Below are 27,171 nucleotides of genomic sequence, written 5' to 3' on the forward strand. Positions count from 1 at the left end.
GAAGTTGAATAAACAGTAAGTTTAGGCTTAACTCCTCCCCTAATTTAAACAAATGCATGAATAAAATACCTACTTTAAGGCAAATCTTCTTTTACAGGGGAAATTTCAGGTTGCTACTTACACTGTTATCACTGTGGAAACCAGCTTTGTATATCTATGTAAAGTCTTTAGTTATTACCTGTTCTTCTTTCTGCCTCTATATGTCTTCTCCCATTGTGATTAAAACTGCTTCCTTCTGACTTCTTTTATGTGAATTTGAGCCTGTGAACTCTTGTTTATTTCAGATGAGTTTTCATCAGTTGTTAAATATCATGTACCAAGACCTCAGTATTAGATCTCATTAGAATCTTACCTTTGATTATGGCATGTGTACGTAAGGTATAAACAAAACAATGTTATCATTCATTCTGTCCAGATATTATTTGATTAAAGTGCCTCTTAGAAAAAATGAGTTAACAGGAACATCTGGTGTATGTTTTGGTAGTGCTTACATATCCTACTAATTGAACTTCATTTCCGTACACTCACAGCTTGATGAGAATTTTAAAAGTGGAGAGCAGTTTGCTTTAGAAGACTCTGCTGACTACAGACAAGAGTTTGGACATTCTAACAACTTGATTAAACTCTCAGCTTAAGTTGGTACTGCCTTCATCAAAGAGCTAAGATGAAGCCCATTAGCTAGCTAGATAAAAGCAAGATAAAACTTTGCATGTAGTACTTGCTCTACTGTAAGAATTATATCTCTAACACATTCATGGGTTAAGAATTTATCCTTTGAATGTGAGCTAATTTTATTTTTGACACCATGCTGCTGCTATATCAATGTGAGTTCTTGCTTTTCCAGGAAATCCATTGCATTTTTGCTAGTTAAATATTGATGACAGTGAAACAAAATGTCCCCCCTCCCATTGCATGTGCTATTGTATGTATAGCACTTGGAGCAGTTACGCCAAGGGGATATACATCTGTTCTCAATAACATTCTTAATTCAGAAACAAAATTCAACTGCAGCTTAAATTTTATGTCATCTTTGCTGGTGTTTCCTTTTCTGAGAAATTAATGAAAAGAGCTGTGCAGGTGCTGTATGAATGGTAATATTTTTATGTAACAGTAACAGCCTGGTTGTGGTGTCCAGTTCTTTCTAGATTTCAGGTTTCTGCCTTGCTGTGTTCAGTGCTCCATTCATACTGAAGGAACACTGCAAGACTAAATATTTTGTAATAAACACTAATAACTGCACATTTCAGGCATAATTTTTATTTTCTGAGGCTGATGTGAGGCTAATTGAATGGCTTGCTAGTGTGGGGCACTATGGGTTGGACTTCAGACGTACAGATGCACTCTCCTTTAAACTCCCAACTCCAGTTGCAACTGGGAGTGAGAAATTGCAGGATGTTACTATGAAAACTCAGTCACAGCATTTTACTAATGTAAGCCGAAAAATTCTGTGGCTTGTATCTTGATATTAGAATGCAATATGGCATGCCAAAACCATTGTGGTATGAGTGCACAGGAGTCAGTGAACTTTATTGATCGAAAATATGGTGACAAACTTGACGGTAATAATTTTTAAAGGTGATCTGCATGTTAAAAGGGAGATTGTAGTTGACAACAAATTCTAGGATCACAGTAAAGCCATATGTGTTTGAGCACGACACTTAATCTTTATAGAATAGACATTTGTTGTTATCAGAGATGTCTTAAGGAGTTGTAAATGCTAGGTCTTGAACAGAGAAATTCCTTGATAGTGGCATAGTTCATATGCCAGCCTATTGCCAATCTCAAATACTGTAAATTTTGTAAAATCATGTGATGTGCTATGCAAATACCTGATTTATAATTGTCTGTTAGACTGCCCTGAAATTAAAGAATTTCGTTATAAGGCAGGGAAGTGCATATATCAGTTGGTTGGGTTTTTTTGTTTTGTTTTGGTTTTTTTTGTTTTTTTGAGACAGCCAAGTTTTTCTTATTCCACATTCATAAGTAATAATGCTGGAACGTAGAGAATTGCTATTTTGAGTAACTCCTTTTCTGTTTGTCAAAGGTAGTACCAAATCCTGAGAATACATGGGCTTTTTTGTGTGGAATCACTAATTGCTGTATGAATAGCGTCACCAGGATCCTGAGTCCACTCGAAGGTGCAGATTGTGACAGACTCTTGGCTTTGGTATTATTAGACTTCATATAGTGTAGTCAAGAAGATAAGCTTGGCATGGTCACTGAACCCTTTCCTCAGTATTTCCCTGGTTCCTGCAGGGACACTTTGTGATTATTTTGCTGTACTTTCGGAATTTTCTACCGTGGAATCCACAGTGGATGGTAATGATTATGCTGATGTGCTGATAAAGGACTGCTGCATCTTCTTGCATCTTTCTGGAATCCAACTGTTAAAAATGTTTCTTTTTATCATTACCCTTGCAATGCAGTAATAATTATCAACAGTTTGATAGCCTGCTGTTGAGGACAGCAACTACTTCTGTAATTATTAGATGTGAATTTCTTCAGGATCCTGGGCAAAACTGACCTTTCTGTAACTACTTAAGATTTGTAGGCGGTTTCGGCACTTGGGACAGGACATGCCTGGACTTCTGAAGTTGCTTGGAAGCTTTTTAGCTTGGTTGGCATTTCGGTATTGTTCCTCTATTATCGTTTGCAATTTCTCATGTAGACTGCAAATACTACCCTCAGACAGATTGCCATCTACCCTTGACTGTTTACTTAAATGAAGTCAAACAAATCACCTCTGTAAGAATAAGTAACTGCTTTAGGATAATTGCCTTTTCTCAGGGTAGCTTGGTCATACTAGAATACAACCGGAACCCTCTGTGGCTAAAAGTAATTAAATATGCGGTTTTTTTCTTTCTGGTTCATCATTTGCTGTCAGTGAAGGAAAAAAGGTGCCATTGGAAGGTTGTATTTCTAGTGTTTCAAGTTACAAAGCTTGTAAAATAGTTTTCCAAGAGAAACTACAGCCTATTACTGGAGAATGTTTTCAACATACTTGTAAGAATTGTGGGAAAGGCAACTTTGCATAGGAGACTACGAGAGAGGAGACTGACAATTCCTCTACAGCCACTGAATGCTGTATTAGTTTTGAGGACTGTTCAAGGAAATGGTTAAGTTAATTGATGATCCCACTCCCATCCACTTCTGCAGATCTACTGAAGCCTTCCAGTTTTTCATATTTTGAATTTCTACATCCACCATCTTGCATGCAATTAATCACATCCAGCCGCTTCTCTTGAGTTGACTTTCACTTTTTTGAAATAATCAGGATGAAGTTTAACTGGTGTATACTGCAAAGAAGTGAAGCTTATTTCCTTTAATGTGAACAAAATTGTCCATATCCCTTAACAAGAAAGCATGAGTTGATAGAGATTTTACTCCTGTGTTTGTACAAGTAGGGGGATACAATTCACTTGGGTGTTCCTGTTGTCCAAGTTCCTTATCTACCAAAGACTCTGAAGTGCATGCACAGGGGTGGAGGTGCTGTCAGCTAAAATAACGATTCCTTGTTGTTGTCTTGAAATTACTTAAGACTTACGCTTACTATGTTCCTGTGCGTCATAAGCCTATTTTTGAATGGTAGCTTTCCTGCATATTGGAACATGTTGACTTCTTTTTGGTTTGTTTTTGTGGTAGTTGGTAGATGTAGCATGTGATGAGCATGTAGGTCTACTTGGCTATCTTGATAGCTGAGCTTGTGGTTTAAAAAATTGCAAGAGAGCTTAGTCTCTGTACACTCTAACAGAAAAAAAAAAAAAGAAAAGAAGGTAGTAGGCTAATAGATACCTTTCTGTCTGACAAAGAATGATGCTGTTTGGGGATCTGTTTCTATATGTTTTTTATCTACTTTTTTCATGCCAGAGAAACATAGGTTAATCTGCAATTCCATGTGGTCCTGTTACTTTACAGTAAATACTTCTTGCCTCATGTCGTGGTTTAACCCCAGCCAGCAACTAAGCACCACGCAGCCGCTCACTCACTCCCCCCCCACCCAGTGGGATGGGGGAGAAAATCGGGAAAAAGAAGCAAAACCCACGGGTTGAGATAAGAACAGTTTAATAGAACAGAAAAGAAGAAACGGATAATGATAATGATAACACTAATAAAATGACAACAGCAATAATGAAAGGATTGGAATGTACAAATGATGCGCAGTGCAATTGCTCACCACCCGCCGACCGGCACCCAGCTAGTCCCCCGAGCGGCGATTCCCCGCCCCCACTTCCCAGTTCCTATACTAGATGGGACGTCATATGGTATGGAATACCCTGTTGGCCAGTTTGGGTCAGGTGCCCTGGCTGTGTCCTGTGCCAACTTCTTGTGCCCCTCCAGCTTTCTCGCTGGCTGGGCATGAGAAGCTGAAAAATCCTTGACATTAGTCTAAACACTACTAGCAGCAACTGAAAACATCAGTGTTATCAACATTCTTCTCATACTGAACTCAAAACATAGCACCGTACCAGCTACTAGGAAGACAGTTAACTCTATCCCAGCTGAAACTAGGACAGTATCCACCCCTTATTCTATACCATTGACGTCATGCTCAGTTCCCATACCTTTAGTTACATCCTGGTCAATCATCAACACCTTATCTATCACTTTGAGACATATGAACAATGATATATTATATATGTATACATACACAGAGATATCATCCCTTTAGTTTATGTGTTATGTTCATTAAATGTTCATTGAGTTCATTTAGTTTCCTGACTCTGGGCTCCATCCGTCATATACCAGTCTTTCTGGGCAGGAGGGATGGTGCAAAGTCCTCTCAGTCGGTAGAGCAGAGTTGGGCTTCAGTGCAGTGTGACGAGCAGTTGACATTGGACGCAGCAGGAGGATGGTGTTGCACTGTTGGATTGTTGCATGCTGGAGTCAGTTTCTGGTTCCATCACTACTGCGCTTCGCTCAGTTTTATCACAGTTTTTCTTGCTTGATCTAAGTGATTCTTACTATAGTACTATGGATATAGCATATAACAATTATAGTAATGATAACATACAGTAGCAGGTTATATAGCAACTAGTATCATACAGTTTAATTCTGGCTATTCTCACCTAAAATTAAATCCCCTTGAGGCACACATCGGACTTCCCCATCTTTTTCGCATCACCCACCAAGTGCACCCAGGCCCTTGAGCAAAAGCAATCCCACGAATGGGTTTACCTTTGCCTGAGGCAGGAGTAACCAGACTGTCTTCCCTAACATATTTTTTGTGTGCACTACAGGGACTTTATCCCCTTCTACAGTACGTAAAATTCTGACTGGGCAGGGCCACCCCGATTGAGCAGATCCTCTGGTGTTGACTAACCAGGTGGCTTTTGCTAAATGTGTATCCCAATGTTTGAAAGTTCCACCCCCCATTGCTCTCAATGTAGTCTTTAACAGTCCATTGTATCGCTCAATTTTCCCAGAGGCTGGTGCATGATAGGGGATGTGATACACCCCACTCAATGCCATGCTCTTGGCCAGGTGTCTATGAGGTTGTTTCGGAAATGAGTCCCGTTGTCTGACTCAATTCTCTCTGGGGTGCCATGTCGCCACAAGACCTGCTTTTCAACGGCCCAGGATAGTGTTTCCGGGCAGTGGCATGGGGTACAGAATATGTTTTCCAGCCATCCGGTGGTTGTTTCCACCATTGTGAGCACATAGCGCTTGCCTTGGCGAGTTTGTTGGAAGTGTGATATAGTCAATCTGCCAGGGCTTCCCCAAATTTATATTTCCAGCCATCGTCCTCCATACCACAGGGGGTTTTAACCGTTTGGCCTTGCCTTAATTGCAGCACATGTTTCACATTCATGGATAACCTGTGCAATAGTGTCCATGCCTCAAGTCCACCCCCTCGGTCACGAGCCCATCTATATGTTGCATCTCTTCCCTGATGGCCTGAAGCATCATGGGCCCATCGAGCCATTAAATAGCTCACCCTTATGTTGCCAGTCCAAGTCCACCTGAGCCACTTCAATCTTGGCAGCCTGATCCACCTGTTGGTTATTTTGATGTTCTTCAGTGGCCCGACTCTTGGGTACGTGAGCATCTACATGACGTACTTTACAACCAGATTCTTCTAGCCGGGATGCGATATCTTGCCACAGTGCGGCAGCCCAAATGGGTTTACCTCTGCGCTGCCAGTTGCCTGCTTCCACTGCTGTAACCAACCACCCCACAGGGCATTTGCCACCATCCATGAGTCAGTATAGAGATAGAGCACTGGCCACTTTTCTCTTTCAGCAATGTCTAACGCTAGCTGGATGGCTTTCACCTCTGCAAAACTGACTCGATTCACCTTCTCCTTCAGCAGTTTCTGCGACTTGTCGTGTAGGACTCCATACAGCAGCCTTCCACCTCCGATGCTTTCCCACAATGCGACAGGACCCATCAGTGAACAGAGGCATATTGCCTTCTCATTTTCTGGCAGTTTATTTATACAGCGGGGGCTTCTTCAGCACGCGTTACCTCCTCCTCTGGTGACATTCCAAAATCTTGCCTTCTGGCCAGTCCCGTGATCACTTCTAAAAATTCCTGGGCGACTGGGGTTTCCTATGCGAGCCCGTTGTGTGATCAGTGCAATCCACTTACTCCACGTGGCATCAGTCGCGTGATGTGTAGAGGAGACCCTCCCTTTGAACATCCAGCCCAACACTGGCAGTCGGGGTGCTAAGAGGAGCTGTGTTTCAGTACCAAACCACTTCTGAGGCAGCTCGAACTCCTTCATATGCTGCCAATATCTCTTTTTCAGTTGGAGTATAGCGAGCCTCGGATCCTCTGTATCCCCGAATCCAAAACCCCAGGGGTCGACCTCGGGTTCCCCAGGTGCTTTCTGCCAGAGGCTCCAGGTAGGGCCATTCTCCCCCAGCTGCAGTGTAGAGCACATTTATAACATCTTTTCCTGCCCGGACTGGCCCAAGAGCTACTGCGATGAACAATCTCCCGCTTAATTTGTCAAAAGCTTGTCGTTGCTCAGGCCCCCATTTAAAATCATTCTTCTTCGGTTCACTTGGTAGAGAGGACTTACAATCAGACTGTAATTTGGAATATGCATTCTCCAAAACCCACAACACCTAAGAAGCCTGTGTTTCCTTTTTATCTTAGTCGGTGGGACATAGCTGCTATTTTGTTGATCACATCCATTGGGATCTGACGACGTCCATCTTGCCATTTTATTCCTAAAAACTGTGATCTCCTGTGCAGGTCCCTTGACCTTACTTTCTTTTATGGCAAAAACCGGCTTTCAGAAGGATTTGATTACTCTTCTTTACCTTTTCTCAAGACTTCTTCTTCTGCCGTGTTTGCCCATACAATGATGTCAGCAATGTATTGCAGGGTGTTCCGGAGCTTCACCTTTTTCCAGTGCAGCCTGGAATTAGTCCATGGCAAATGGTGGGGCTGTGTTTCCACCCCTGGGGCAATCGATTCCAAGTGTACTGGACACCCTCCAAGTAAAGGCAAACTGGTGGACCGACACTCTGCTGCCAGAGGGATTGAGAAAAAACGCATTAGCAATGTCAATTGTAGCATACCACTTGGCTGCCTTTGACTCTAGTTCGTATTGAAGTTCTAGCATATCTGGAACGGGCAGCACTCAGCGGTGGCGTAACTTCATTCAGGCCACGATAGTCAACTGTTAGTCTCCACTCCCCATTAGACTTTCGCACTGGCCATATGGGACTATTAAAGGGTGAGCGAGTTTGCTGATGACATCCTTGGCTCTCCAGTTGGCGAATCAACTTGTGGATGGGAATCAGAGAGTCTCGGTTGGTGCGATATTGCCGCCGGTGCACCGTCGTGGTAGCAATTGGCACTTGTTGTTCTTCAACCCTCAGCAACCCCACAATCGAAGGCTCTTGAGAGAGACCAGGCAGGGTAGACAGCTGTTCAATCTCCTCCGTCTCCAAGGCAGCTATACCAAAAGCCCATCGATACCACCCTTCGGGTCTTAAAATTACCCTCTCCTGAGATAGTCTATGCCAAGGATACACGGAGCCTCCGGACCAGTCACAATGGGGTGTTTCTGCCATTCATTCCCAGTTAGGTCTATTCAGCTTCCAATACAGTTAACTCTTGGATCCCCCTGTCACACCAGAAATACAAATGGGTTCTGCCCCTTTATAACTTGATGGCATTAGAGTGCCTGTGCGCCGGTGTCTACTAGAGCCTTATACTCCTGTGGGTCTAAACGTGCCAGGCCATCGAATCCACACAGTCCAATAGACCCGGTTATCCCTTTCCTCCACCTGGCTGGAGGCAGGGCCCTCTACTCTAATCTGGCCAGAGTATCCGGTATTCACTTCTCGTAAAATTGGCTCAGAAGTCCCTTCAAGAGGATCAGAAATAAGATCAGCCCTTCTGCTCTGTTTGGAAACTGGAGCGGCATTTTTCCTAGTAGAATCCCCTTTTTGTGGTGGTTTTTTCCTCGCAGCTCACGTACCCGTGCATTTAGGACCGAGGTAGGTTTTCCATCCCATTTCCCTCATGTCCTCATCCATGATCACATAGGTAAAACCACAGGGCACCTCGCGGTGTGTACCTTCTATATTCTCTCTCTTGGGCAGAGGAGCGCTCACTCCTAATAGCTGAGACATTGGTCCTTACAGGTGGGCAATAGGACATATCCTCTTTGAATTGTTGGAAATCCTCGGACAGCTTCTCCACAGCCGAAATGCAGGCTTGTAGGGAGGAGGAGAGATTTTCTTCGTATTGACGGTAGTTGGCGAGCCACTTCATCCACTGTCGGTGCCTCTTCGTCTTTCCAGGTCATTATTGCCAGTGAGTTGGCATAGGACGATGGTGCGCTCCGTACAAATTTTCCGCCCATGGGTCGTGTGCATTGGACTTCGTCTGGATCTTTGGGTAATTGTGGGTTGTCCGGGTCATGATGAATCGTCTCTAGCACAGCTAATTCCCTCAGATAGTGGATACCTTTTTCCATGGTGGTCCACTTGCTTGATTGACATATAACATCTTCCTTAAAGGGGTACCTTTCCTTCACACTTGACAAGAGTCGCCTCCAGAGGCTGAGGCTTGTGTTCCTCTTCCAATGCCTTGTCAATGCCACCTTCCCTGGCAAGCGATCCAAGCTGCTGGCTTCCCTACCTTCTAATTCCAAGCTATTAGCCCCATTGTCCCAGCCATCGGAGAAGCCAGGTGATAATATGCTCACCTATACGGCGGCCAAAATCTTTTCGCATATCTCGCAGCTCACTCAAGGATAGGGACCCGGGTTATTACCTCTGGTTCTGCCTCTTCCTCCTGTTCCCGTGATGGCCCTGGTTCACCTTCATCCTTTGCTAAGCGAGCTGATTTTTATATTTCTTTTTCTGTACGGGGGCAACTGATACTGGTGCAGGTTGATCCGCTGGTTCAGTTGCAGTATCACTCGCCGGGTTTTGGATATCCGCAGCGTCTGTCGCCAAGGTTTGGGTAGCAGCGTCTGTCGCCAAGGTTTGGGTAGCAGCAGTGCTCGTCGCTGGGGCTGGAGGGACCGCAGTGCCTGTTGCCAGGGTTTGGGTAGCTGCTGTGCTCGTTGCTGCGGCTGGAGGGGCTGCAGTGCCTGTTGCTGAGGTTTGGGTAGCCACAGTTCTCATTGCCAGGGCTGGAGGGGTCACGGTACCTGTCACCAAGGTCTGGGTGGCCGCAATGCTCGTCGCCGGGGCTGGAGGGGCCGCAGCGCCCATTGCCGGGTTTGGGTGACCGCAGTGCTCATTGCTTTGTTGTTAGGGTCCAGAGACCTTCTCTTCCCCTTGGGGGTGCTGAGTTGTGTCGAACAGGGCTCGATAGGCATGGGCCAGGCCCCAGCACGTTGCAGTGATTTGTATCTCTCTGGAGCTGCCGGGGGTGACAGCATACCTTTTCCAAATATTTTACTAGTTCTTCTGGATTCTGCATTTGTTCAGGGGTGAATTTCCAAAACGCTGGAGGTGCCCACTTTTCTAGGTACTTGCCCATACTACCCCACACACCCTGCCACTCATAATTATCCAGCCTCGGGGCAGACCTCTGGGTGATCTTCTTAAATAGTTGTTTAACCTTAAACAAGAGCTGAACCACATTCAGAAGCATGCTAATTCCCAGCAGTAGGGCTAGGACCGTGCTGGTATCAACATCCCAAGAGTATTCAAATTTTCAAAATTCCCAAACACCATTGTAACTGGACTGAAGGAGAAAGGAGAGGGGAAAAAAGGTATCCCACTCATAGACTGGTTTCCAAGGAGGAAAGGTAAATGGTATAATTATTAATAGTTTCCCACAGATGGCTCCCGCAGTATAAGGTGACAATGCTGAGTGCAAATACCGGATTAATTCCACAACTGATGACTTTATCATACCATAAACCAGTGTTATACAATACATCAAAGCAAAAACCTTAATCCACCTCCCACGGATGATAAGCAGGAGAAGAGGGACTACATACAGCAAGCGAGGTGATGCATAACAGAACTTTAAAAACCAGAGCAACAACTCTAAGAACACATAAATCAACATAATGACCAGCGACTATAAGACCAATATAATGAATGCTTATAACAAATTTGTTTTTAACGAGCTCTGGTCAGGTTTGTCGTTATCTCAACCCTTCGTGCCCCACGTTGGGCGCCAAAATGGACTGTCGTGGTTTAACCCCAGCCAGCAACTAAGCACCACGCAGCCGCTCACTCACTCCCCCCCCACCCAGTGGGATGGGGGAGAAAATCGGGAAAAAGAAGCAAAACCCACGGGTTGAGATAGAACAGTTTAATAGAACAGAAAAGAAGAAACGGATAATGATAATGATAACACTAATAAAATGACAACAGCAATAATGAAAGGATTGGAATGTACAAATGATGCGCAGTGCAATTGCTCACCACCCGCCGACCGGCACCCAGCTAGTCCCCCGAGCGGCGATTCCCCCGCCCCCACTTCCCAGTTCCTATACTAGATGGGACGTCATATGGTATGGAATACCCTGTGGCCAGTTTGGGGTCAGGTGCCCTGGCTGTGTCCTGTGCCAACTTCTTGTGCCCCTCCAGCTTTCTCGCTGGCTGGGCATGAGAAGCTGAAAAATCCTTGACATTAGTCTAAACACTACTAGCAGCAACTGAAAACATCAGTGTTATCAACATTCTTCTCATACTGAACTCAAAACATAGCACCGTACCAGCTACTAGGAAGACAGTTAACTCTATCCCAGCTGAAACTAGGACACCTCATTGGGCCACCCACCACTCTCTGAGTAGATTTTGTAGGCCTCTCTGTTAGCCTTCTGCCTAGAAAGGAGGCTTTAAGAGAGATTACAAAGTTAAGTGCATGCTTACTTTTTTCCCTATTTACTTTTTTCCCCTGAAATAGTAAGATTTTATTAGCATGGCAAATCAATTAGCATTCAGCATAAAATACTGGAAATCATATAGTTTAACAGATGGAACTGCAGAACTTCTGGGGAAAATCGCATTCCTCCTGAAGACAGTGTTATGCTTTAATACTACTACAGTTGTATAAGTAAGTTGGGCCCAGGTCAAAATGATCACTTTGTAGATTTATTGTAGCTGCCTACATTATAATCTTGAAAGTGCATGGGCTTGGACTTTTTTCAACTGACTGGAATCCTTTGGGCATCCAGTGATACTCTCTATGTACCATCGGAGAGAGTGAAGGATCAGAATAATGCGTGCAGCTGTTCGAGTCCATTTCGTGTAAATTGGCAAACACTGTGCCAAGTCTGTGCTCACAGTAGTAAATAAATGCTGCTTAGAAAACTGGTATTAAACCAAGAGCTTGACATTGTATACTCTTTTTTAATTTATTTCGGACACATGGTGTTTGTCAAAAATTACACACGCACATTACTTGAATGCACTTATTCAAGGAGTCCACATATCTTAGGCAAAACTTCATTCTACCCGTAGGGGACAGAGGGAACAACTTGGATATGAGTCAAATGCTTCAGTTTGTGACTGGAAGTTGCAATCGGTAAACAATCCTCACTGAATTACGTAACAAACAGTAAGGCAAAAAACTATGAATGCATCTTTTCCAGAGTATGCAAGTGTGAACTCCTGTTGACACAGGTCTGCATCTTCAAAGGTATTTAGTGTCTTTGTGCACCTTCTGATCTGGATCTAAACTGACAAGCTATTTTTAACTGTGTTTTATTGCTGCAGACCCAACTGCTTGAGGAGAAGTGTGGGAAAATTACGGTTTTTAACAACAGTAGGTACGCAGGGACAAAGTGATGCGAGTACGCAGTTATTTCAGTACTCGGTATGTAAGCTGAATCTATGGTGTTGCTAAACTACACCGCATGAGGTTTCCACTTCAATTTGAGGATGTTTTAATGAAGGGCTGTGAAGTTTTGTTGCACATTTAAGTGTGTGCCTACTTAAAATGCCTTTACTTGTCCTTGGGCTTGTCTCCACTAGAAAAATTCCTGCTGGAGAATACAGCAGAGTCCCCTAGTGGAAATATGCTGACAGAAGGAATTCTTGTTAACACTGCTATTCCACCTCTCTGAATAACATAAGCTGACAGGAGCACTCTGCTGTTGGCAGAGCTGTATCTGCATGAGAGCTTTTTGCCGTCACAGCTGGCTAGAGAGTGCCTTTTTTGTCCATGCTTCTGGCCGGAAAGAGCTCGGCTGGCAAAACTTTAGCACAGAGCTACCCTTAGATATCATGGCTTGAATGTGAGAATGAACGATCTCGCTTGCAGGTCTTGCTCATTATCTGATGAGGCGATGAAAAAACTTGATTCCTTATAGCCACGAATAGATGAGTGAAGTCTGCAAAACACCTGAATTTTTATTTGTGTATATAAATATGGTGATTAAATTGTATTCCTAAAAAGCCTTGAGAGTTGCAGTAGGAGTATGATCTGTCAAAAGTTTGAGGTACTGAATTTGCCAGTTGGAGGTGGTTTATGCTGGATACTATTTTGTGATTTCTGTGCTGGGGAAATACGCTTCTAACTTCTTGCTTGTGATCTAGATCCTAGGACTACTAAAACTTGAGAGGGGGAGAGAGATTCCTTATTGTCAGATCAATGCAGCTGCTGCCTGTGACATTTTTCTATTGGAGCTGTGAAGCTGTTGCATACAGGGAAGTCTCTCAGGGCAGTAAGTGGTTGCACGATACTTCTAATAATGGCTTAATAATATAGACCTAGTCAGGTGCGTGTGGCGTTAATGAAGGACTTCCGACGCCTGATCTCCGTGCACTGCTCTGGGTAGGGCATACTTTGCTTCTCTTGGCATAGCTGCTCTTTGCATGTGGCTCTGAAGCGTTACCCTGAGAATAAGCAGCACAGGGACTCAACTGGAAGTTTGGAGAACGTGTTCTCGTGGTTGTTGCTTCTGCATAGGGAAGGCCATGGTGTTACTAAAGCAGGTGGTTGGTTCTTCAGAAGGGAGAGGACACAACCCTAAACAGTGGTGGTGGTTTTGTTTTTTTTTTTTTTTTTTTTTTTTTAAATTAAGAAAGCAGTGCAACCTCCCCCCCCCAAATCTGCTCAGAGGCTAGATACGATGAAGGATGGGGCCTCTGGCTAACCAGAAAAGGCATCTAAAGTTCTCTTGGAGTAAGCCCTGCTACTGCCAAGGAGACAAGGTGGGTTGCAGTCAAGGAAGACTGAAGTTTTCTGGCCAGATATTAGTATAGTAGGTAGCCCAGGACTTTGCCAAGGAGAAAACTTGTTAACGTGCTGGCGGGTGCCTCGGTGAGGACCATCGGGCTGGTGCCGAGAGAAACGCTGCCCTGAAAAGGGGCTGTTTTGATACGCGGGGGGGTCCGGGCTGTAGCGGCCGGGGAGCGTCACCGCGGCAGGTAGAGGGGCACGGGGAAGGCGGCGGCCCCGGCCGGGGGCTGTGCCGGGGCGACCGCCTGGCGGGACGGACGGGGCCGGACTGCGCTCGGCTCCGCGCCCGCCCTTGCCTGGGCGGCTGCGGCTGCCCCCGGCTCCGCTCGCCGCTCGGGCCGTCCGAGGAGCCGGGACAGCGGGGCCCCGGCGGCTTTCACCCCCCCCCCCGCGGGCGGCCCCGCGCTGCGGCGGCGGCGGCGAGTGCCGGCGCGGCACTTCCTGTCTGAGGCCGGCGGCGGAAGGATCGCGTGCGCCGCGCCGCCCCGCAGGAAGCGCTCCCGCCGCCGACCGCCGCCGCGCCGTGGCGGTGCCCGCGCCGCCCGCCCTTGTCCGCCGCCCCGCGGGAGCGCGCCCCGCCGCCGCCGCCTTCCCCTCCCCGCTCCCCCCCGCGCGTGCCCGGCGCGCGCCCGCCCGCCGGTCAATGTGAAGCCGCTCCGGCAGCGTAAACATGGCGACGTCCCTGCATGAGGGGCCCACGAACCAGCTCGACCTCCTCATCCGGGCCGGTAAGCTGCACCGCGCCGGCGGGAGCGAGGCGGGGGGGGAAGGGGGCGGCGAGGGGCGGCGGCGGCGGCGGTGGTGGTGGGTGGGTGGAGGGGAAAGCCGCGGCGCACGCCGCTCTCCGGTGGCGGGCGGGGAAGCCATGGAGGGCAATCAGGAAGTGATCACCTTGGTAGCGGCCGGGCCGGCGGGCGGCCGGCGGCGGCGGTCGGTGGCAACTGCCCCCGGCGCGGGCGGCCCCGCTACCGCCGCCAGCGGGGCGGAAGTTGCGGCGGGGCGGGGCGGAGGAGTTTTGCGGGGTTTGCGCGGCCGGGGCGAGAACCAGGAAGTGTGCGAGATTGTTGTCCTCCCGCCTCCCCCGGCCCGGCCCTCCCCTCCCGCCGCCGCCACGCAGTCTGAGCGGGCAGGCCGAGCGCCGCCGCGCGCAGGGCCGCGGCCCGGTGCCTCCGTCGTGTCGGTGTTCGTGTCGTGTCCGTCCCGTCCCCCCCCCCCCGCGCCTTCCCCCCGTGCCCTTTTAAACTCTCCGCTGGCGGCGGGGCGGGAGGAGGCGCCCGCGGCCCACGTGTGCGGGGCGGGGGGGCGCGGGGGGGTGGGGGGGAAGAAGCGGCGCGGGGGGCAGCGCCCCCCTCCCCCACGCGCGCTGCGTAGCGGAAGCGGCGCGTTCCCCCGGGGCCCCCCGAGCGCGGGAGGAGTGGCGGCCGCCGCGCGCCAATGGGGGCCGCCGCCGTTTGGCGGCCGGAGGGCGGCGGGGCGGGGCGGGGCGCGGCGGCCGCCAATGGGCGCGCGGCGGGCGCCGGAGTTGCGGCTCCCCGCGGCGCTGACGGGGCGCGCACGGAATTGGAGGGAAGCGGAGTGTAAACACGGAAGTGGGGTCGCCGCCGCTGCCGCCGGGCCGCACGTGGCCGCCCCGACCCGACCCCGCGCTGCCGGCGGAGGCGGGAAAGGTGCGACCGAGGCCGGGTCTCTCCGGGCAGCCCCGCGGTGCCGCTCTGCCGCACCGTCGGATCTGGGAGCCGCTCCCCCCCGCCCCGGGCGGCCCCGGCCGCTGCCGGGACAGAGGCCGTTTACCCGAGCTCTGGCACGTTGTCGCGGACGTGTTGAGAACCGGGGACGGTTTGGCCTCCTTTGGTTTGTTTTTGGTTTTTTGTTTTGTTTTTTTTTAAGTCTGCCGTTTCTGACAGCAGGGCACTCCGGTGATCCCGGGGTTTGTCTTTAAGTGTCGTTACAGACCTGGAGAAAACAGGGGTGAGGTTATGCTGCTCAAAAACACACACACAACGTCAAACCTTCTGTTCTGCACGGAAGTCGTACCAGCTGCGATTTCATTTTTGTCTTTACAACGTGGAGCTTAACTTTTTAAAGTAGTCCTTCGAAATCGCGCACAGCAGTATGGTGTGTATAGTCTTACAGGTAACTGGTTGTGCAGTTAGCGCCTGGACGCAAACTAATTGAAAGTATACCTTAATAGTGGTTTTCCGTTGACGTGGCAGTACGTTTGTACAAACATGAACGTGTGCTAAAGGTAGATGCTCTGTCATTTACCAATGTATTAAGGTACCCCTTTAAAAAGGGGGGCGAGTCGCCTAATCTTCATAAGAGTTTATTTTATTTAATATGGGAAAATACCCAGGGTTTTGTGGAGGGGGGGGGAGAAGCAAACCTCAAACACACACACACACAAAAAACCCCCACAACAAAGCAGCAAAGAATCTCTGTTCTGCAGCAGAACAGAGAAAGTGGAGCATGTTGTAAGCGTTTAGACACTCTGTTGCATACGACGGAGAAGACAGCTTCGCTTTGCCAGTAGAATACATCTCCGATTTTTGCTGGGCTCACTGCTGCAGGAGTTTTCAGTTGTTTTTTACTTTTGATTGTCGATGAATAGAAAACGTTGAAGTAATTGATTATTGTGTCAGCAGCTTCTTAAGTCACTGTAACTAGATTGCGTGTGAGCCAACCCCTAGATAAATAACAAATGACCTTTGCATTGCTCTTTCTGATGTCCTTAGCGCAACCAGCTTCACTTTTTTTTTTTTTTTTTTTTTAATATTTGCATTGCAGTGAGGGATACAGATACCTGCGCACGTCTAGTATTCCCATCATCATGCTATCAGGATACCACTTCTGTTTACTTATTTATGTATGTAGATGGTATCACGTGGATTTAAGAGAGGAATCCTTTATCCTAAGGGATTATATTAATTATGCCTTGCCTTTTCCTGTGGCTGCTGGCCTCGGCGTTGACAAAACTTCAGAGTGTTTGATAACTGTGGGAAGAAAGCTGGACCAGAATTGTTACTGCTTAAGGTTATCTTAATTGCTTGTTGTAAGAGCAACTCCTAAATGACTTTACAAAGATAATGTTTTGGCTTTGTAGCTAATATCAGCCCAATATTGAGAGAAATAACGTATGGCTTACAGGGAACCAAATGTTTTGAGATGATTGCTCTACTCTTTGTTATTGATTGCTGGTACGCAGTGGGTTATGTATCATCCTCAAATTGTATGCAGCTGAAAGTCTTCTGAAGGAACAGAGACAGGCTTAGGGAAATGCTAAAAAACCCAAGGAATGGTTCTTCAGTTTCTGAACAAATGTCTGCCGTAAAACAAGCAGTAAACTGAAAATGCTTTCTTTTCCAGTCAAGTGTTGCATACAGAAAGATTTCTGGGTATTACCTACATGGGCAATTCAGCTGTTTTTAATTAAAAATGTGGCTTAAGCACCGTTACTACCTTCTACTGCTGTTTACTATGGTCTTTTAAGTGCTGAGATAAAACAAGCATGTGAATGCCAATAAACTTTAATGAGGCCTGTTAGCGTATGAGTAGTCACTCTTGACTGAGTTCCATGCTTGGAATTGTGAATTCTTCATTAAAGTATTGCTCTGGTTGCCTGATAGTATTAAAGGATAACCTATTGTAAATCAGGTGCTACAGTTAAGTGTTGACCTTGTAAATGCAGACATTGATAGACCTTCAGATAAAGAAGGGGGAGCTGTATCGCAGTTTCAAAAAGTACCATTTGAAAATTTCCATTTTTTTTCCTCTCATCACTTGCTTTAATTCATTTTGTTACTCTTGTTTTATGTTAAAACTGGGGGCATTGTTACAAAATGGATATGTTGCCAGTATTCTCTTCTGTAAAGCTAAAGTACAGCCCTGTCAGACTTAATTACCAAGTTTGGTATTTTGTAACAGCTGTTGAGAGCCCTGAATAATCTACTGTACATGCTATTTGTTTAGAAAGTGGAGCTAGAAGACATTAGGTCAACTGTGAAGACAGACATAAACTAGCCTAGTTAACTGTTTACATTTTAAAAATTGAAATTATTTTCTTTTCTAAGAGGATTTTTTTTTTTCCCCTGAAAATGGACCAGAAACGTTTTTAATGAAGTATTTTAAAATAAAGTGCCAAGGAATCAGACTTCATCATAAAAGCAGTAAGATGAGATTTGGTTTAAAAGAATGAAGGATAAGTGGTGGTGTTAGCTCTGATGTGTTCTAGATCAGTAAACGGCAGTTCTCATGTTACTCATTTACTAGAGTCTGGAAAACTTACTTCCATCCGTGTAAACTCCTTTGCTTCATTTGGGCAAGTGATACTCTTCCTGCAATGAGTATATAAGGAAACAGAGCTACATCTTGAGTTGTTTACTCAAGCATATGTGCACAGTATAATAGAAAATCTGTGAATCTGGCATTTTTAAAGAAACAGGTCATACATGTCATTCTTTCGTTAGAAATTTTTCTGCCTGCTGTGATACTGGGCTTGTGCATCACAACCTTGGATGTACTGAGAGAAGATTAAGGTTGCTGTGATGTGTATGTTTGTATGGCACAAGCTATAGGACCCTGAAAGGTACTGCATAGAAAATAACTGCCAGTGATTTTCTGTGGTGATGGGTTTTGACTGAAGTTGGGTTTGTTTTGGTTTGTTTTTTTTTTTTTTTTTTTTTTTAAATTGTGGAATCCTACTCCTTTGGCTTGCTTTTTCCCCGTCTTTGTTGTGAGAAGTGCTACCAAGTGTTGTGATACAAGTGTAGTTTAGTTGATGATACTTGATCCTAGTCATCTGCAAGAACAGCCGCCTGGTTTTTCCTTGTCCCGTCCCCTCTCTGAGAGAACCTGTTCCCCCACTTCATCTTTTGGGATATCTTTTCTAGCTGTATTTTTCATCATGTCTCCTCACTGAGCACTCCGGCTTGCTATCTTCTATTAGACATTTTCTAGTCTGGCAGAAAGACATCTTATGTAAAATTTGTGTTGAGATATACAATCTGCACTTCCTCAAATGTGTTGGCACAATAACGTTGCCTGAGCACAACTGAAAACTCCTAATTCTCACTGGGTAGACAAATGCTTCTGAGGCTAAAACCATGGGCTGGCTAAAGGAGAATGTAGCTAGCTGAGAAGACTTCAGGCACTCATTTTAGTAAGTATTTCAATAGATGTCTTTTTGGCAATGTTAGGTGAGTTTGTTAACTGTCATGACAGACAGATAGCATGTGTCTTGTTCCAGCCAAAGCCAGAAGTGTTACTATTTTTTGCTTGATGTTTTTTAGGTGGCAATTTTAGCGGAGTGCTAAGTAACTCATGTTGGAAAAACATTTGCGAAGTGTGTATTTTCAAATGTCAGAGGTTTTTGAGGAGTAGATAGTGCTATTTTTATTGGAAATGGAAGGGTTACTTAGGGCAGAGGTTGGGCGGCTCCTTTGCTCCTTCGCTCTGCTGTTATGACATTGCAGCCATAGTCCCTAATGCTGGGGGAGTTTTGTCTCTGTTCCCTCCACTCTGGCCCCTCAGCAGAATGCCATAATACTGGAAAAGTACAAAGATGGTTTTCAGCTATCTTTTTTGCCTTGTTCCTGCTCTCTGCTAAGTACCTCTTACTTGTGGTGCAGCATCTAAACTGTTCCCTATAGGAAATACTTTGCATACAAAAGCAGGAGAATATTGTACGCTTTTAAGCATTTAGGAGTAGGTGACTTCAGTAAACTAATTCAGTACTCTCTTAAAATTGAAATTTGGCAACTGTTGTTTGAGTTTCTTTATAAAAGTCCTTTCTATACTGAACCTGATATCCGCACAGAAGCGAGCTAACTAGTTGCCCCAAAAATGGTAACCAGCAGAAACAGAAATGAAAAATTGTACAGGTCTTTGCTGTAGAGGAGGCAGAGGCGTTGGTGGAAAAGCTTTGCTGACCTGCTTTAAATCTTTTTTTGTGCTTTAGAATAATAATACATTAAATGCTGATTTGGACTTTCTAATATCAGTATTGGTGTAGAATTGATACATTTATAATGACTAGCTGAATATTGTTCCTGTATTCTGACAACCAGTGGAAAGTTTTATCTGGTAGATGAGGGGAAACTTAGTCATCAATTTGTGTGCAACTGAAGCTTCTCTTTAGAAAGAAAAATGTTTAGGTAGCGGTTTTCCTGCAGGGCTACTCAGTTTCAGTGCAGGTGTTTAGCCTCCGACTCGGGACACCCCCAAACTGCTGCTTGGGAAAGAAACAGCAGCTTCCCTGGGCATGGGGAGCATCCAGGACCTGCAGCTGGGGAAAGGTCTCACTGTGCAAAACTCTTGCTGATTGCCACTGCTTACCCCAAGGGACAGAGTGTGCAATAGAGACCCTTTCCTTTAGCGTGATTTTCCGGTGCTCTTAGGTAGGTTTTTATTGTTCCTAGCCTGGGGTGAAGCCTCGGTGGAATGTCAGCTTTATCAGGCATCTACTATTCCAAAAGATAAAGCCCTCTAAATAGCATCCCAGGAGAGGGCTGTGGTGGGAATCACAGCAGCCAGCCAGCGGGTGGGCAGCCGGGCTGGTTCAGCCAGACATTTCAGTCGCCCAGGATTTTGCATTTGTGCGTCTTCCAGATCTTGTTCACGTTCAGCTTCTGGTCTACACGTTTAGTCTGCTGCTTGTGTTTAAATAAACTGCAGTATGCTGGAAGGTTTTTTCTCCACGTGTGCCCTCATGAATCTGTTTGTATCTAGTGTTTTCTTAAGTTGGAAGCAATGCTGGCAGCATTTTCCCTGCTTTCCACTAAACGAACCTCAAGTTGTTTCTTAGACATTTTCAGTCACAGGATAGGTGCCTTGAAGTTCTCATAGAGAATTACTACCGAATCCTCTTTAGTTCTCTGACGCTGGAGATAGGTGACCCTACTTAACGCTAAAGATAGATTTCCTGGGCTGCCGGCTGCCTCGCTGGAGCGGTTCAGCTTTGAGCAGATGGCCATAAATGGAAAGAGCAACCGGAGAGAGCCGGCGTACCTTAGCGAGAGTGTGGACGATGTGCAACAGGTGTTTCCGCAGTCATTGCTTTCAAAAACCTTTGCAAGGGTGAGGAATATAGCGTTAGCTGTGAATAGGATTGTAGTTTTAATTGATAAGTTGAGTTTGGTTGTTTGGGTTTTTTTTTGTGTTGCTGCTGTGTTCAAGTTGGTGCAGTCTGCGCTGTATCAAACTTAAATGTGCTCTCTTGAAGTTACTTTAAATTATTTTTTATTAATTACTTAGGTTTTGTAAACTTTCAGAACTTGGAAAAAAGAGATATTTTTGCCTTCTTCCCTTAGTTATTGCTTAAAAAAAACACCCCTGCACACTGTTCGTTATGCTTTGTGTTTTGTTTTTTAACAACCAAGCCTGCTAAACCCAACTCACAGATATTTTTAATTCCAGAAAATGAAACTGGATATACCTGTTTTGCAAACTAATCTTGTATTTTTATATATACATATTTACCCAAATAGACTGAAAATCTTAAGAGAGGTGACCTTTAGTTTTTAATGGGTTAATGGCTGGAGATGGTACTATTTCCCTGCTCTGCTGTGTTGGTTTGTAACCATCCTCATTACAATCTGGTTTGTTCTGGTTAACTTGAAGGCAGAAGACAAATCCCAGAAGTCTGCTTCTGTAAGCTCTTGATCACCTCATAGAAATGAGGAGCTTGGTTGTGAACCAGAAATCTAATCTAAGAAGCAACAGTGTTGGTTCTGCTTGTCTTGTGTCTTCTCTAAACATTTCTGTTGCCAGGAAGGTATAAAAGGTGTGAAGACACCAGACAATTTTAGGATTTTCATGTTTAAGATGGAGTAGTGCAGTTGTACAGTGATACACGTGGACTTTTATAAGTGATCTGTTCTCATTAATTTTTTTTATCCTTCTACAGTGGAAGCATCGGTTCATGGAAGTAATGTGCACTGTACGGATAAGACAATTGAAGCTGCAGAGGCCTTGCTTCATATGGAGTCTCCTACCTGCCTGAGAGATGCCAGGAGTCCTGGTATGTCAGCCACAGTTTCTGCTCTGTGAGCTGTTTCTCCTTCCGCTAATTAGAAAAACAAGCAAATTGGGAAATCTGCTTCTGTGGAGAACTGTATGCTGTTTAAAACATTTGCTTGCTTATTTCAAAACTACTGATGGTTCGCATTTTTATGGGATTTCCCCACCCTGTAATAAGCGTACTTGTAGATTAAATCATTTATTTGAGAGAGGCTGTTGGGTAGAGATCCTTGAGTAGCTACACATTTAGAATGAACTTTTCTGTTTGAACATCAGGAAATACTTTTTCACTGTGTGGGTGATGGAGCACTGGCACAGGTTGCCCAGAGAGGCTGTGGAGTCTCCTTCCTTGGAGATATTTAAAAGCTGTCTGGACACGGTCCTGGGCAACTGGTTCTAGGTGGCCTTACTTGAGCAGGGGGTTGGACCAGGTGCCCTCCCAAGGTCACTTCTAACGTCAACCACTCTGTGGTTCTGTGAATTTGACATTTTAAATTGCTAAAATAAAGAGTTACTTTAAGGGAAAAGTATTTTTATCTGTCTTTGTATTTTAGAAAGAATATCTGAATACACTGTGTTGCAAAGTGCTATCAGTTTGAAAAAACATAACTTGTTGATTACTTTAACTTCATGTTCCTTCTGAAGTTATTTAATATATGTTGGAAGAAATAATGGTCAAACTGAAACCCAAAAGCTACAAAATAGGAAATGGAGATTGGAATAAGGATCAAAAGATTAAGCTGTAATTTGTTTCATTTAAAGTTGAGTTTAGTTCTAAAGAATATTATTAGTGTGATACTTGTCTTATGCCTAACAATACTGGCAAGTATGCATGTTTTTGGAAATTGGATTGATTTTCTAGGTGACAGGTTGTTGGAGCAGAATCTTGTTATATTATTGCATATGCTTTGTTTAAAATAATTTTATGTAAGATGCATTAAAATAACCAGGTAGAAACTTAATCAGATAGTGCTTTTTTTTTTTTTTTTTTTTTTTTTCCCTTCCCTCATAGTGGAAGTTTTTGTCCCTCCTTGTGTGTCAACCCCAGAATTTATCCATGCGGCCATGAGACCCGATGTGATCACAGAAACTGTGGTGGAGGTATCAACAGAGGAATCTGAACCAATGGATGCATCTCCTGTTCCAACTTCCCCTGATATCCATGAACCAATGAAAAAGAAAAAAGGTATGTATGGCTTTTTGTAGGAGCAATCACAGAATTTATTTCTGATGTGCACTGGTGCAGATGGTGTAGTTGATACTGGTGGAGATGGGCTAGATGATCTGATTTCTCTGCTCATGTAATCAGACTGATTGGAGTCTGAAATGCGAGTTCATAGAAAATGAGTCTGGAACAAGAAAAAAGAAAAAAAGTAGCAAGAGAATGGGCTTCGCCAAGCCATAAAGGAAAATGGTATCTTTGTTGGTGTGTTTATTAAGCACAGTTGATGAAGTGGAGGAAGGGTAGAGAAAGATTCCAAGAGGACTTGTGTGGGTAGCCATTGGTGTCTGAAATATGGATATATTTGGAGAGTGGGTAGACTCGGGGTTCTTCCAATGAAATGGCAGGGTAAACACTAACTTACAAAACCATAAATCAGTTTACAAAATCGGTACAAGATCTTCCTTGTGAGAGAAGTATCTTATTTGTCCGATTGGTGTGTCTTAGAAGAGAAACTATTCAGAACAGTGTTTGAGCTCTAAGCGTTCAGCTACCAAATGGGAGGGTGGCACCTGGTGAGGTTTCTCTCTGGTCTAATAGTTTTGTTACAGGCATCAGTACAATTCACAGAACTATAGGAATGTTGTTTTATTAGAGCTTCCAGACCTGCTAAGAGGGAATATTGACTTGTAATTTAGAGGGGAAGAAAAAATGCAATGTAATGATAAAGTGATACAAATCTAAGGTCTATGAGTTTTAGATTTAGTAAAAACACACACACATAACAGATAACTGTAACTCTACTGTAAATTACATAAGCAAGAAAATTATGATTAAAGCTCTTCCTTAGCTGTAGTTGTACACTGGATTTAAACTTTTTCTTTATATTCCGCTGTCTGTTTGAATGGTCATTACTGGGCAGATTGCTGTGCTCAGGAAGTTCTGAAATTTTAGGAAGGTTATTTTGTAAATATTTTTTCCCTATTATAGAGTCCAGATCCCTGCTTTTAAGTGCGTAAGGTCATTCAGCCATAGTTACAGAGCCATAGTTACAGAGCCATAACTTTGGTCTTCATAATTAATGCCTTTTGAAATTCAGTGTTTAATGAAGAACATAGTTCATCAGCAAAAATCAATGCTCTTGTGCCTGAGGTAGGAGGGTTAATCGTTGCTGCTTGCCTTTAACTGGAGGCAGAAGCATGGACTGTTTACAGCCTGCTGCCATGGGGTGTGATCCTTTTCCCTACTTGGGCCTGTTTACCTTGAGTAAAAAGGTCACTGAAGCATGAAAGGGTGAAGAAGCCACAGGTCTTACTGGGGGAGGATTTCCCTGGCACAAGAACACAGGCAGCTTTAAGCCTGCTGCCTGCTGAGGAGTCCCCTCCTAAGCCTCCTCGCAGGGGCAGGCGGAGGGTAGGAGGAGGCACATGGTAGCCCTGCTAGCCCGCAGTGACCCGGGGCGCAGGGCAGCCCCACACGTGGGCAGCAGGCAGATGGGGGCTGCGGCTTCCAGCACCACCCAGAGCTGTCCTGCATCGCTCAGGCTGCGGGTGCCGTTTGTAGCCGTCTTAATGCTCTGCCCTATGTGAATCCCATGCGGCACACTCGCACTCTGAGTGGAAGCTTTTGTCTATAGCTTTGAACGGACGGGTACAAGGTGGAAATGAATGTTCACGATTTCAGTAGTAAAACTTCTTAGGAAAACTGATGCTTTGATTAGTACCCGTACTAGAATACCAAAAACAGAGCAGGAGAAGAAATAATACGTTTCAGAGTAAAACAGACACTGGATTAAAAGAACGCAAATAAATTAAGTTTTACTTTATACATATGGTGCTTACCTCACCTGCCGTTAACTTGTCTGAAATTGAGTTAAATCTGCCTGTGAAATAAGCAACCAAATGATGAATTAAACTGGATGTGCAGTAGTAGTAATCTAAGAATTGAAGTTCATCCATACCTGTAGCAAGGACATGGCAGGGCTAAAAAAAAAACCACGAACTGCTTCTTTCAACAAAGACAAACTATAAAATACTTCTATTCTGCATGTGATTAATAATATTTCCCCCATGTTTTACTTGCAGCTGGCCGTAAACCCAAGACTCAACAATCGGCTATATCTGATGGGTCTCCAGAACTAGGTATAAAGAAGAAAGCTAGAGAAGGCAAAGGTATATTTTTCCATTTATCAAGTCTTTAAAATTTTGCAGTGTATATGTATCATGTCTGTCACAGGAAATATATAGATCTTGAAAAATTTGGTGGATGAGTTTGTACTGACTTCATTACTGTTTTAATTTGATTCCGTGTCTGCAAATATGTTTGTGCAAGATCTAACACAAGGATGTGTGGAACTGCTCTAGAAGTGCCCTGTAATACACTCTGCAGTTAATAGGCTTTCTGGTTTTTCGTTTGTTTTGCTGTATGTTTATTGACTCCTGCTGTCTTTTGTGTTGTGTGTTAACTTACTGCTAGAGACATAATTTGTTAAGCCGCTGCTGAAAGGCTTGTTTTCAAATAGAAGCAGCTTATGGGTGTTTGTAATGGTGATGGTTGAAAATATGTTTTCTTAGTTGATTCACAAACTTCAGTGGAATATGTTGCTTGACTAATAGATTCAGTTTGCCTTAAGGGGAAAAAAATGTTGATATGTTTCTCTACTGGTTGAGTGAGGGATTTTGTGCAGGAGAGTCATACTTCCCTAATGTTTCTCCTGATAAATAGCGGGTCCTTTCTTGGACTCCAAGGCCCTGCTATTCACCCAGGAGGGAGACAGTCGAGAGCACTTGCTCGCAGGTTACGTTTGAGTTGGCATACGGTGTATCGGCTCTTCCCTGGTTAGAGGTGAAAAATGTCGACTGCTTCCCCACTTACTGCACTGAAAGTTGTTTGGAGATGTTGCTATGGCTAGGAGAAACAAAGTTTAGTGACTTTCAGTGGCAGCATACTAGCTGAAAGAGTGCAGTGGTCAGCTCCACTATTATTATGGGATTTGTTTGAAAGCAAGATCTCTGCTGTTTACATAATTCCTTATCTGGGTACAGCTCCTGAGTCGTCACTTTTGTCAGCAGGGCAAGGAAGAATGGGACTGAGGTTGTGCAGATGTTAGCTCAGGAAAACCAGCGCAAACAGTAATTAAACTTCCCTGTGGTGGCCACTGTTGCTGTCTTTGGATTTGGGTGTAGCAGTGGACCTCGATGAAGATACAGATTTTGCATCTGCTGTACTTAAAAGTACATCTTGTTTAATTTTCCTTTTTTTGAGTATTCTTAAAGCTGACTTAGCTTTATTTCTAATTCTGATTTCACTATTACAGCTTTCCATTATCTGAATAGTACTCATAAAGTGTCCCAGTTCCTAGTTTGCTGCATAAATAACTTTGAGAAAGGAGGCCTGTATTTCTGTTTCTTCTAGTTTTTGTCTGTGGTGGTGATTTCACTCTATAGCTGCATTTTTTTTTATGAAGGGGGAGGTGGTACTGCTTTGGTTTTTGTGGGTTTTTTTTGGTTTTTGTTTTTTTTTTTTTTATTTCTGTGGACCCTCATAATGATCTACTTATGTTTCTTGTTCTCACAAGGTATGTCATTCCATATTTTACACTACAACTGGCATAAAATACATTTTTTTTTCTTAATGTAGGCTAACTTGATTTCCTGCAAAATATTTTGTTACTGGATTTATTTTTTGTTATTTATTTTTAAAAATTACTCGCAAATATAGGCTATTTTACATGCAGCGTGATTTTGGAAAACCAGGAATTATTCCTAGAACTCAGTACTGTCAGCAGTTAAGTCATGGAGGAGGAGGACAGCTGGTTGTGCACAGCTGGAAAGGGGATCGCTTGTTGTCCATGTAGGTACTCCTTCCTTTGTGCATTCCTGATGCTTTCTGGTGCAAAGTGAAGCAGCTGTAAATCTGATTTAATTGTGCCCTTCAGTTTATTATACAGGAGGAACTGGAGTCTTATTAATACTTTTTCTTAAATTGAGATAGTATTTTTTTCTCCTCAGATAGTGGATTGGCAGTTTAGGCATGGTTTCTCTTCTCATATTTTGTTTTTTGTTTGCATAAATGCTCTTTTTAAAGTGTAGGCAGTTGAAGGGAGCAAAACTGGCTTTGAGCCTCTCCACATAGATGCTGGTACCAATGCGGCAGTTCATTGATACACATAATGCCTTGTATCATTCACATACTTTCTGGCCATTAATTTTGAGATGACAGGTAACATTCTTAAGTAGCTGGCAGCTATAATAATTGGCTAGCCACAAAAATTTCTTTCATTGTGCAAAATCTACTCTGTATTGAAGTTAAGATAGGTAATAATAATGTCTAGCTCAGTGGCTGCTCAGTACTGGTTAGCGTGAGACCTTTCAGGAGTG

The 27,171-nt window shown here is 44.5% G+C and overlaps 1 protein-coding gene across 5 annotated transcripts in view; it reads left to right on the plus strand.

Annotated features, from left to right (window-relative positions):
* Positions 1 to 27,171, plus strand: part of ELF2 (E74 like ETS transcription factor 2) — a 47,083-nt gene that overhangs the window by 14,817 nt on the left and 5,095 nt on the right. The window contains exons 1-4 of one of the 5 annotated variants that reach the window (XM_030007401.1): positions 14,199 to 14,345; positions 21,518 to 21,631; positions 22,643 to 22,816; positions 24,877 to 24,963. In XM_030007401.1, the coding sequence (XP_029863261.1) occupies positions 14,288 to 14,345; positions 21,518 to 21,631; positions 22,643 to 22,816; positions 24,877 to 24,963 (433 nt within the window). In that variant the 5' untranslated portion in view covers positions 14,199 to 14,287. Of the gene's footprint in view, positions 1 to 14,198; positions 14,346 to 20,566; positions 20,689 to 21,517; positions 21,632 to 22,642; positions 22,817 to 24,876; positions 24,964 to 27,171 lie in introns of those variants that run through there. The other 4 variants (XM_030007408.2, XM_030007419.2, XM_030007381.1 and 1 more) reach the window with 4 other exon arrangements.

The sequence above is a fragment of the Aquila chrysaetos genome, chromosome 1 (assembly GCF_900496995.4).
Source record: "Aquila chrysaetos chrysaetos chromosome 1, bAquChr1.4, whole genome shotgun sequence".
NCBI lineage: Eukaryota > Metazoa > Chordata > Aves > Accipitriformes > Accipitridae > Aquila > Aquila chrysaetos.